At 32.4% G+C, this 13,622-nt stretch overlaps 1 protein-coding gene across 2 annotated transcripts in view; it reads left to right on the plus strand.

Moving 5' to 3' along the window:
* Nucleotides 1–12,675, plus strand: part of LOC143048204 (uncharacterized) — a 34,377-nt gene extending 21,702 nt beyond the window's left edge. For both annotated transcript variants that reach the window (XM_076221744.1, XM_076221746.1), the window contains exons 5-6: nt 7,724–7,756; nt 9,100–12,675. In XM_076221744.1, coding sequence (XP_076077859.1) covers nt 7,724–7,756; nt 9,100–12,482 — 3,416 coding nt within the window. In that variant the 3' untranslated portion in view covers nt 12,483–12,675. The remainder of the gene's footprint in view (nt 1–7,723; nt 7,757–9,099) is intronic.
* Nucleotides 12,676–13,622: the final 947 nt, after the last annotated feature.

A 13,622-nucleotide genomic window follows, 5' to 3' on the forward strand; every position in this document is an offset into this window, starting at 1 on the left:
CACTTTGCGTCAGTCGTCTTCTGTCCTCGTCATTAACTTTTACAAAAATCTACTCCTCTGAAACTCCTGGGCAAAATTAAACAAAACTTGGCCACAATCATCATTGGGGTATCTAGTTTAAAAAATTTGTCCGGTGAAAGATGGCCGTTATGGCTAAAAATAGAACATAGGGGTAAAATGTAGATTTTGGCTTATATCTCTGAAACCAAAGCATTTAGAGCAAATGTGACAAGGGTAAACTTGTGTATCAGGTCTAGATCTATCTGCTCTGAAATTTTCAGATGAATCAGAGAGGGGGGGCAAGGGGGGTCCCAATAACAGCATAACAGCAAATTGATTTGGCTTATAACAGATAACAAGGAATTAAAATGGACAAAAACAGACAACAGTAAATGAAATATTAAAATTAGTCGGGTCCTTGACAAATCCAGTATTTCTTATTACGGGTATATATATAATCCTGTGAAATGAATTCCATTTTCTATGAACACGGTCTTTAGTGTTTTAGAGAAATATTTGGTATATTCTTGTCCGTCCGTTGTCAACATGTCGGACATAAACTCAAACACTCTTTAACCAATTTACATAAGACTTTTTTGGAAATTGTTTATATCTATTGACGCAAGCTCCCTATCGTTTTTTTTTTTTATAAATTTTAGATTTTAAGTTTCTGAGTAATGGGGTTTTATTCAATAAAAATGGTGGAGTTTTTTTCTTCAGTTTTCTGATAATATCTCAAAAATGTGGAGCAGGATCTGCTTACCCTTCCGGAGCACCTGAGATCACCCCTAGTTTTTGGTGGGGTTCGTGTTGTTTATTCTTTGGTTTTCTATGTTGTGTCGTGTGTACTATTGTTTTTCTGTTTGTCTTTTTCATTTTTGGCCATGGCGTTGTCGGTTTGTTTTGGATTTATGAGTTTGACTGTCCCTTTGGTATCTTTCGTCCCTCTTTTACACAAATTTGCAAGGAATTTTGGTGAATTGTTTATATCAATGACATTAGCTCCCTTTCATTTTTGATAAATTTTAGATTTTACGTTATCGAGTTAAAGGGTTTTATTAATTAAAAAGGGGGGATTTTCTAGTTTTCGGACATAAACACAAAAACGTTGTCAGCAGGTCTCATAAAACTTTGCTGAATTGTTTATATCTATTGTTATAAGCGCCCTTTCGATTTTTATCAATTTTCGATTTTATGTTATTCAGTTGAGGGGTTTATTCAATAAAAAAGATTGTATTTTCCAGTTTTCGGACAATAACTCAAAAATGTTTTCAGCAGTTCTCATGAAACTTTGATGTATTGTTTATATACATGATATATATTGACTGAAGCTCCCTTTCGATTTTGATAAATATCTAATATCACATTGAGAAGTTATCGAATATTTCAAAAAGGTGACGGGCGTATCATGCTCTCATGGCGTAGCTGTTTATTTGTTATGGAATACTTTTTTCAGCATTTATTGTTGTACAGTTATGGAAACTCATACATGCTTGTAATTTAACTATTCTGTAATTAAATTGAGAATGGAAATGAGGAATATGTCAAAGAGACAAAAAATGATATCTAGTAAGAATTCAAGGGCAGTTATGGTATCATAGTAGGTCCGATTGACATAGTTCTTGTGTTTGTTGCTACTAAAAAATGACCTAAAAGAGTTTGAATATTTATATTCGCATTCTGACTTTTTTAAATGCCCATGTAATGAGGTGTGTGAATTTTTCTGAATAAGACTATGAGGCAAAGTTGTATATAGGGTAGAAAAATCAAAAGCACCAATTATATTTAAAGCATGCAATTTCGCAAGTACCTCGTCCCAATTTTGACACTCCAAAAGTAATATATTCTACTAGATCCAAAAGCCTTATTTGAACATTTTTTATCAGGTTTTTGATTGTACCAAGTCTACTAGTTAGTAGAATACATAGTAGCTTAATAGGGGTACAATGGCTTGAAGACGAAATAAATCTTTGTTTGTAATGAGTTATGTGCAGCGTCGGAACCCAGTACATGGTGGGAACTTTCATTGTACAATGTATTTGGTTCTGCTTTAAAAAGAGCTGAGTCTATTTACCATATAGTATAAAAGGTTAACTGGTTGTAAGGACCTAGTCCTTAATTGAGATCCTTGCTAGATATTCCTTTTTGTCATATAAACACAGGCACTTGTCTCAGAAAAAAATTTCCTTTATACCTTAATATAACACAGGCACGTCTCAGAAACAAATTTTCTATATACCTTAATAGTGTTATATAAAGGTATATAGGGGGGGGGGAGATCTGAGACAAGTGCTAGCTGTGCATATTAAGAATTGTTCTTATTTAATATGTTCGTAACAGAAACAAGGAACAATACTCCTCATACAAAAAAATAAGATAATTCTAAATAAATTTTTCCCAAAAAAATAGAATTAATTACAAAGGATTATCATAAGATATACTGGAATTGTCCTGGACCCCACTTCTGTGATGGGTATAATTATGTTAATGGAATCCTTCTCCAAATACGGGACCAACATATTAGTAGGGGTAGACTCCAATATCCAATGATCATAATTTCTACCGATTTTGGCTGTCAAAAAATGCTAACATTCCAATTTTCAATAACAGTTAACAGCAAAAACATTATCACAATAACAGATAACAAAAAAACTAAAAGCCCAATAACAGCTAACAATGAATAAGACAATAACAGCTAACAGCAAATATATTTTCAGAATAACAGATAACAAAGAATTAAAATGCCTCATAACAGCATAACAGCTAAACCCCTTGCCCCCCCTCATCAGAGAACCTGTTGTTGGGTTGCTGCCCCTAAATTGGTAATTTTAAGGTAGTTTTTTTTTGTTTTTGGTTGTTATCTTGAATATTATGATAGATAGAGGTAAACTGGAACAGCAATAATGTTCAGCAAGGTAAGATCTACAAACAAGTCAACATGATCAAAATGGTCAATTGACTCCTTAAGGAGTTATTGGCCTTTATAGTCAATTTTTAACAATTTTCATAAAATTTGTAAATTTTTACTAACATTTTCCACAGAAACTACTGGGCCAAGTTCATTATAGATAGAGATAATTGTAAGCAGCAAGAATGTTTAGTAAAGTAAGATTTACAAACACATCACCATCACCAAAACACAATTTTGTCATGAATCCATCTGCGTCCTTTGTTTAATATTAACATAGACCAAGGTGAGCGACATAGGCTCTTTAGAGCCTCTAGTTTGTTATTTTCTTGAATATTATTATAGATAGAGATAAACTGTCAACATAACCAAAATAGTCAATTGACCCCTTAAGGAGTTATTGCCCTTTATAGTTAATTTTTAACATTTTTCATAAATTTTTGTAAATTTTTAGAAAATATTTTCCACTGTAATTACTGGGCCAAGTTCATTATAGATAGAGATAATTGTAGCAACAGGAATGTTCAGTAAAGTAAGATCTACAAAAACATCACCATCACCAAAACACAATTATGTCATGAATTTATCTGTGTCCATTGTTTAATATGCACAGGCTCTTGAGAGCCTCTAGTTGATATGTGAGACTACCATCATGTTTGTGTCCACATGTGTTATTGAATTTGCAGATTTTTCAACTTTTTGAGAGGGGGCCATTCTTGTCGCTTTGACACATCTAGTTTTTTAGCTCACCTGGTCCAAAGGGCCAAGTGAGCTTTTCTAATCACTTGGCGTCCGGCGTCTGTCGTCGTCCGGCTTCGTCCATCGTCATCGTCGTTAACCTTTACAAAAATCTTCTCCTCTGAAACTACTGGGCCAAATTTAACCAAACTTGGCCATAATCAGTATTGGGGTATCTAGTTTAAAAAATGTGTCTGGTGACCTGGCCAACCAACCAAGATGGCTGTAATGGCTAAAAATAGAAGATAGGGGTAAAATGTAGATTTTGGCTTATAACTCTGAAACCAAAGCATTTATAGCAAATCTGTCAATGTAAAATTGTTTATCAGGTCAAGATATATCTGCCCTGAAACTTTTAGATGAATCGGACAACTAGTTGTTGGGTTGCTGCCTCTGACCTGGTAATTTTATGGAAATTTTGCTGCTTTTGGTTATTTATAATCTTGATTATTATTATAGATAGGGATAAACTGTAAATAGCAATAATGTTCAGCAAAGTAAGATCTACAAATGTGTCAACATGACCAAAATGTTCAGTTGACTCCTTAAGGAGTTATTGCTTTTTATAGTCATTTTTTACCAATTTTTCTTAAATTTTTGTTATCTTTTACAAAAATCTTCTCCTCTGAAACTACAGGGCCAAATTAAACCAAATTTAGCCACAATCTTTATTAGGGTATTTAGTTTTAAAAATGTGTGCAGTGACCCAGCCAACCAACCAAGATGCCTGCCATGGCTAAAAATAGAACATAGGGGGGAAATGTAGATTTTGGTTTATAACTCTGAAACCAAAGCGTTTAGAGCAAATTTGTCGAGAGGTTGAATTTTTTATCAAGTCAATATCTGTCTGCCCTGATACTTTCAGATGAATTGGACATTACCGGTTGTTGGGTGGCTACCCCTTTATTAGTAATTTTAAGGAAATTTTCCCGTTTTTGGTTATTATCTTGAATATTATTATAGATAGAGATAAACTGTAAACAGCAATAATCTTCAGCATAGTAAGATCTACAAATAAGTTGACCCCTTAAGGAGTTATTGCCCTTTATAATTAATTTTTAACAATTTTCATTAATTTGGTAAATTTTTGTAAATTTGTTCTTTTCCTCTGTAACTAATGGGCCAAGTTTATTAAAAATAGAGAAAATTGTAAGAATGTTCAGTAAAGTAAGATCTACAAACACTTCACCATCACCAAAACACAATTTGGTCATGAATCCATCTGTGTCCTTTGTTTAATATGCACATAGACCAAGGTGAGCGACACAGGCTCTTAAGAGCCACTTGTTACATTTTTGCCTTATATCTGAAAAACTACAATAGACTTTAAGATACAAAAATGATCAGCCTGACACGAAAAAAAATTGAAAGTGTCATGTGACTCTTTATTTGAATTTTGCACCTGGCTAGAAGGGCTGAGTGAGCTTTTCTCATAACTTGGCGTCCATTGGCCATTGTTAACTTTTACAAAAATCTTCTTCTTTGTAACCACAGATCCAAATTATCCAAACTTTGCCACCATCACCATGAGGATATGTAGTTAAAAAAATGTTTAATTAACATGTCTGATAACCATCTTAAAATGGCCAACATGGCTAAAAATAGAACGTAGGGTTAAAACGAAAGTTTTGCTTATTATCTTGAAAACCCCTATAGGTAGACAAAAACTGACAGGGGCAAATATTTTTGAAACAATGAGATCTACCTTTCTGTCAATGTTACTTCTAAACTGTCAGACTACATTTTAAAGAAGTTATTGCCTTTAAATAATAAAATTTACCAACTTGTTAAATATTTGCATTTTATCTTGAAAATTATAATAGATAGAGAGAATCTTACATTATAAAAAAGTAGTATGATAAGTTCTACAAGTAAGTTGACATGGGTTAAAATGTTATAGTTATTTTCCTAAATTGACAATTTTTACTTATTTTTTTTGTGTTGTTGCCTACTTTTTAAAACTAGATAGATTGATAGAAACTTAAATAAACTAAAATGATCAGCAAGACAAGATCAACAAAGAAGAGATTTATTTCATGAATTATCTCCTAGTCAACATAGATTTCAAGTGTATACATTGTTGAAGCTGGATATAGACCTAATAGGTGAGAAAAAGTTACTCTTTTAAGTGTCTGATGGCTAGCCCTATATTTTGAAATTTTTAAAAGATAGGTAAAAACTTCAAAAATCATAAACTATCAGCAACATAGATATTTTAGAAAAACTAGAACACACCCGTGACTGAATTAAAGTATATAACTATGTGTAAGCCTTATTTTAGTATTGGTATTGTCATCTGATAAAGTCGTGCCGATTATAAGATGCACAGTTTTCTTTGCTTTCAAATCTTTCTGTTTGAACCCGTCGACCTGGAACTTTTCAATTATTGGTAATATTCAGGTCCTGGAATTGAGTATTTTTTAATCAACAGCATTGTCCAATAAAGTTCAAATCTTTGATTCGCTGTTTTACGTCATGCCTGCTAACAAATTGAAAACTGTACCTATACGCCTTAGTCCAAATTTTTAGTATTCGTATTGTTATCTTAGAAAGTCTTACTAATTTAAAAAAAACTACAATAGGGAACAATTTGACAATGATTGAATTTCGTTGTGTCGACTTTGTGATTATGACCCGTGTATATAGTAAAATCAAATACACCATTTGGTGGTGCGCCTGATATATGCGGAACGTACAGATAAGGTAATAGGTAACAGGTGAATATACTATTGGTATCGGTACCGGATTCGACCCGGAACTTGTTAATTATTGGCAATATTAATTATGCGGAAAACAAAAGGGTCTGGAGTGGTGTAATTTTTAATCTACACAATTGTCCTATATTAGCTATATATAATGTTGAATTCTTGGATATGTCGTTTTTACCTGATGCCGGCTGATAAATTGGACCTCGTAATTTTAGTATTATAGATTATCAGCAAGATATAAGATCTACAATTAACATGATTAAATCAAACATGGCTGATAACGTCAGTCAACTCCTGATGGCATTTCTTACTTCTGAATGATAATTTTTAACATCTTTTTGCTTTTTGATTATTATCTTGTCAATTATATAAGGTAGAAAGTTACTTTTATAGAAATAGTATCTGCAAGACAAGATGTAGAAATAAGTCAGATTATATAGAAATTGTTAACAGGCACTTGATAGGAGTGCTTTATGTTTCAAAGTTGTCATTGCAAGTCCCTTTCTAGCTTACTATGCAGTATGGGCTTTGCTCATTGCTGTAGGCTGCAACTTGATGCATAGTTGTGAATTTCTGTGTTATTTAATATCTTGTGGGTAGTTGTCTCATTGGCAGTCATACCACATCTTCCAGTTTTTTTTTTTAATTAGACATGGCCATTTCTGCTAAGATCAGTTAGGTAATTCATAAATCAATGCAAAGTGCCTTACAGAATTAAACCAAATTTCAACAGATTTATCTACAACACAGGAAGTGGTGCATCTGCTATAATAATGATTTATTTTTTGCGATTTTTTAGTGGGTTTCCAAATTTCTAAAACATTGACTATTCTACGTTTGCCATTATCATTTAGAATAGTTAAGTGACACATGTCATGCAATTTATCTTGTATGAAAGAACCATTTTATTCGTATTGATCTCTTCCAAAGAAATGTTTTGAAATAATGGAGATTGATTAAAAACTTTTGAATTGATAATAAATTGTATAAAATATTTAAACATATGTTAAATGGGTTTGACCTACTAAATTTGATTATTTATCGGATTTGTAATAACATGAGCAACATGACAGGTGCTTTATGTGGAGCAGGATCTGCTTGACTGTCCCTCTTGTATCTTTTCCCCACTTTTAATATCTTTATCAATGTCAGATGATACTTAGAGTGAGAGGTCGTTAGAATGAATCAAGTGATGAGTAGTAGACACTATTCACAGTAATATGTTGTTTCTGTAGACAAAACATGTTGTCAGCTTCTTTTCCACATTATTTATTATATTATGAATGATGAATAACTTATAATTTATATTTATAGACAAATTAAGCACTTGTGATAAATCCTCAAATATTCTTTAATTTATATTTTTTAGAGTCGAAAGATGGTCCTTTAAATGCAATTCTTGGTATGTATAATTTATACAAATATCATTATCTATTGCATCTCTCATCTCCCAAACTACTGTGGGTTCATTTATTTTTGTGGGTACCAATTTTTCGAGGATTTGGGAATTCTTGCATTTTCGTGGGAACCAATTTTTTCGTGGATATTTGATTTCATGGTTCTGTCAAAGTCTGCATAATTCTTATTGAAAAATTTTAAAAACTGTACATTAAGAAGACCCCAAAATCCAGAAAAATTGGTATCCAATGAATAATAATGAATCCACAGTAAAGTTTAAAGGCATCAATATTTTCTATATATATCCTTTCTTTAGAAAAAATCTAGGAGATTTTAACTATACTTGTCATTTCATCTGTTCTCTATTATCCATCAGGAACTAATATATTTCTTTATAACTGAATTATATTAACAATTTTATATAGTGGGCAAGCTTGTGAGACTAACTTTTCTAAATGGTAAAAGTAAATTATAAATGATGTAATAATCCCTACAAATTAATTTCTTATCCAATGGGTTTAAAAACTTGCAGAATATTAAAGCTATATAACTCTTTATCATAAAATATTGAAAACAACATGTTATTAATTTCTTGCGTCCGAAGCGCTTTTCTGGATTTACCTTCATCAAGAACGCTCAAAGCCAAACATTTGAAATCTGAAGATGTGTAAGTACCAAACCGTTGAAGAGCTATATGTCAAAAATACATAAAATAAATAGCCAAATTCATCTAAGCCAACTTTGCCTGAGGGAGTTAAAACCTTAGTTTCTTAATAATTTATAAATTTATAAACAAACAATTTTAGTAAAGTTTGTTAAATCATGTCAGTACCGAAATACTGACTACTGAGCTGATGATACCCCCGGGGACTGATAGTCCACCAGCAGAGGTATCAACCCAGTAGGTATCAGTAACAACAATTCATTAATTTTGAATATAGCAAAAAATAAGGTCAAATGGTATGCTGGTCAATAATATTGATATTTACAAAGTACAATAGAACAAAACAAGGCTGTAAAATCTGTTAGGTACCCCCATTGACTTTTGTTGATGAGAAAACCAATACCTTATGAATGGAAAAGGGTCCCTGAATAGTTAAAGTGATCCATTACAAAATATTGAACTTAATTGTGGTTAAGGTAGCTCGGGTATCTTCCTCCAACTTGGATTTTGAAAAAGCAGATAACAATTGGTCTAGAACTTTAATGAAAAGTGCAAATTTCAAGAGTAGTATGTAATTTGTGTAGAAGACTTTTTAAGTTAATATAATCTCTACTATCATAATTTGAAGTCATGTTAGTATGATGTCCATGATGTCTGTGATACTTGTATATGTTTTTTTGTAGAAAGAACAAGACTTGTCCAGAATTCTATAATTAATGATCAGTATATATCACTCAAACGACCAGAAGAGAAAGCATATGAAATACTCCAAGAAGAAAATATGGTTGTCTTGAGTGGTAAAGAAGGGAGTGGCAAGACATCAATGGCTTTCCATTTGATGAGAGAAATAGAAGAATATCTTTCAAAATCCAACAAACCTGCCAAGTCAGTGGAGATTAAAGATATAGCAGATTTAAAAGTAATTTTAGATGAAGAAGGACAGTTCATCATTTTCATTGATGATCCTTTTGGAAAATCAAACTTAGATAAAAACCTTTTGCAAGAATGGATGAAGTACTTTGAAATATTGAGAACGAATGTAGAAGGGGGAAGTGTTTTCTTAATATTTTCAGTACGAAGTAGTATTTTAGAAGAATGTAAGGAAGAATTATGGAAGAAAAACATTTTTAGAAAAACCAAAGTCATTGATTTATCTTCAGATGAATTGAAGCTTGACCAAAAAGAGAAGTGGATAATGCTTCAAGGATTTTGTAGAAATAAACAAATAGAAATGTCTTATGATTCTGACAAAGATTTCATGGTTGAGAAAGATAGACCTGTAATGATCCATGTCAATGTTATAGGATCCATTAGCCACACAGATCCAGTTATTGGATTTCCACAATCCTGTAATCTTTTTTTCAGTGATCAGAATTTATTTGTGACGGGATTATCCTTTTTCAAAAATGCAAGGGAAAATTTAAAACGTGAGATAAGTCAGCTGTACAGCAGATCAGAATACACCAAAAAAATATATGCAACCATGGTTATAATGCTTATGAATGGTGGTACAATTGATCTGGATACACTAGAAGAAGGAGATACTAAAGGCAGTGTTTGTCAGTCTTTGGATATGAAATTAAGAAGGACTGATTTGAAGAATGTCTTATTGAATGAAAACCAATACTTTATAAAAGTGGCTTCAAGTTCCTTTGGTTTTTCTCATGAAACAATATTGGAAAGTATTCTTATGTCATATGCAGATGAACCAGAGTGGCAAGATCTTATCATGAAGTTAGCCACAGACAAAATAATCTTGGAATTTATTAGATCCTCAGAATATGAACCTAAACAAGGGGAAGTATGTGTTAAATTGAGAAGACAACTCGATGAAGAATTTCTCAACAAACTCCTGTCTATTTTTTCTAAAAAAGAAAACAAAATGCCTGGATATTTTGATGGCCATTATGTATTTGATATAGCTGCAGAAACTAATGTTATTGGACATAATACTCTTTCGGATAAAAGACTTTCTAAACTTCTTTGGAAAAAGATTGAGGAAGAGAAAGTACTCAATACAGCAGAGAAACTATATTTCTTTTTCTTAAAGGTATGTTCTAAAGGAAACCATTGGTTAGCTGTCAAAACAATGGCACAGTATGGCAGAAAACAGCATAAGGATCTTCCTGCTCTTCAACGAGCAGATTTAAGTAAGGGAGTGTTTGGTTGTGTTTGTTGGTCAGATAATGATGCCATTCTTGAGAGTATACTTGATTATGATATTAGTTTAATAGATGAACATGACCATCAAAATTATCACATAATTGAAATGGCAATGATGTGTCGACACAAGAAATGCACCAGGTGCCTAATTAACAAAGTAACAAATCTTTCTACTGTTAAAGGCAAGAAGTCCGGCAATGTCCTTCATTGGTGCGTGGAAAATGACTGGCCTGATATAATGCATTTAATTTTGGATAAAAACCCAGAATTGTTGAACATCCAAAATAATGCGGGAAGGACACCTGTAATGCAAGCTGCTTACAGAGGAAGGAATGGATGTTTGGATTTCTTTTTAGTTCATTACACCGACTTTATTGATTTTGCTTTAAAGACAATAAAAGGTGATACCATTTTGCACATTTTTGTTTCTAGTTTGCCATCTCAAATGATACTTGAAAAGATATTGAGTGCTGACAAAAATTTATTAAATATCGTGAATAAGGAAGGAATGACTGCGCTAATGTTGGTAAATAAGGAAGAATGTTCAAAGGTGTTAAATAATGAAGAATGTTTAAAGGTGTTAATGAAGCATAAACCTTATGTAAGCATTAGGGATCATAAAAACAACACAGCATTACATTTTTTGCTGAATCGAAAAAATATTGGACCAGCTATTCCTGAAAAGATAATTGAACAAGACCAGTCATTATTGAATGCAAAGAATGATGATGGTGTTACTCCAATAATGAGAGCTAAAGACGATGAGTGTTTCAATTGCCTTTTAAGACTGAATGCTGACATTTCACTTACAGACAATATGAATCGAAATATCCTTCATTATTGTTCTAAATGGTCAGATTGCATTTGTGTAGAAATCATTCGTAGAAATAGCAAATTATTGTACCAGAAAGACAAGGAGAATAAGTCACCTATTATGATTCTAGCAGAGGGAGAAAATACTGACAGTGTGAGAATTATGCTGAAACATGATGAAAATTTGAAATATGTAAATAAAGACACAGGAACAACATTACTTCACATAGCTGCCAGATATGGATGTTTAGCTATTTGTCAAACTATATTGGATATAGACGCATCATTATTGAAAATGCAAGATAGTAGTTTTAAGGATATGACACCTCTCCTGGTGGCAGCATTTTATCAACAGGAAAATGTGTTCAATTTCCTGTTGAAACAAAAAGAAGCACATGTGAAAGTAACAGACAACGAAATGAACACTCTTCTTCATTATTGTGCTAGAAATTTTTGGGCAGAGGTTTGTTCTGAAATTATGAAAATGGACAACGGCTTAGTAAATGCGAAAAATAATAAAGGCGAAACCCCACTACTGAATGCAATGATTTCCATGATTGAAAGAAACATTGATGCATTTTGCTGGCTACATCGTTCATTCAAAACTTCAACCATCACAAAATCAGAACCAAGAAAGTTAGTGCATTATGCATCACTGTTCAATGAAGTCATTAGATTGTTCATTTCAAATGGAGCACTCTTATCGAGGAAAACAAATAATGGGAATAATATTCTTCATTTCGTAGCTGAGCAATGTCATTTTGAACAGAATCCAAGTATTATAAGAGATATTTTGAAGACACTACCACAGCTCCTGAATGAACAAAATTTTTGCAAAAGAACTCCTATTATAATTGCTGCTATGACAGGCCATGTTAACATTGTTATCACGTTATTGAGAGAAGGTGCTGATGTTATATACAAGGACAGTTGTGGATTAACTGTTCTGGATTACTGTTTAAGTCTTGATTCACGCCGTTTTGATACAGAATTACTGACAGTCATTTTCCAAGAAGATCGAACATTGATGACTATGTTTCTTTCCAAAGTTTACACAATGTGGGCGTCAAACATATTGAGAAAAAATTGATATAAAATTTCTTATTGACAAAACTAGTTTTATATGATTCAAATAGTGTATGAAATGATTTTTGAAAGAAATGTGTATCATTAGGGCAGGTATCCTCATTATTCTTGAGAAAAAGCCATTTTTACAATAATCTTTGAAAAAAGTTCATAAAAATCTTTAATATTTTGTGTTTACTATAAAATTACCAACATTATTTTGTCATTTTATTTACTTAAGTTTAGTGATAATTTGCTGACATGTAAAATTGATGTTTGAGAAGATGAACCAAGTGAGCTACCACTTGGTGCCCTTTATCGTCATTCGTCTTTGTAGTAAATTTCTTTTGATACCATATGAACAATTTTACCCAAAATTTGGACTGAATGATCCTGATGGTATTTATTATGAAATTTGTGTTACCCTGTCAAAACTAAGATTAAATTTGTAAGTTTCAGCCTCGTTTGTCAAGGTGCATTCTACTTCGATCTTACTCACAGGCACTTGTCTCAGAAAAAAAATCATATACACAAGTATGTTTTCTGAGACAAGTGCCTATGATCGTACGTGACAACGATTTCAGTTTTACTGTTGAAGGAAGGTATTTTTTTTCAAGGTTATCTGGCTTCTATCGCCAATAAAAACAATTTATGCCAAAAAAATCGGAATTAAATACAGTGAAAAATAAAAATACAGGACAGAGATAATAAAAAATAATGCAGGACGAATTTTGTCATCGTAGCTCCCCCAAAAAAGTCAAGCGGTCACTGCCTTAGGGTTAATCTGTCTAAGAATCAAACAGGGGTGAAAACAAGACACTACAAAGACCCACTCCAGTTTACACTTATGTATGTTAAATTTGCATAGGGGTGTACGAATGTGATATTCCATTCCTTTTCCTTAACCATTGTGGCTGAACTTAGAACTTATATGGCTAAAAAGTAAAATAACAAAAAATACCGAACTTTGAGAAAACGGAAAGTCCCTAATCAAATGGCAAAATCTAAAGATCGAACACATCAAAGGAATTAATAACAACTGTTATATACCTGACTTGGTACATGCATTTTCTTATGCAGAAAATGGTGGATAAAACCTGGTTTTATAGCTAGCTTAACTTTTCGCTTGTATGACAGTCGCATACAATTTCATTATATTGACATC

Source organism: Mytilus galloprovincialis, chromosome 10 (genome assembly GCF_965363235.1).
Source record: "Mytilus galloprovincialis chromosome 10, xbMytGall1.hap1.1, whole genome shotgun sequence".
In the NCBI taxonomy this organism is placed as follows: Eukaryota; Metazoa; Mollusca; class Bivalvia; order Mytilida; family Mytilidae; genus Mytilus; species Mytilus galloprovincialis.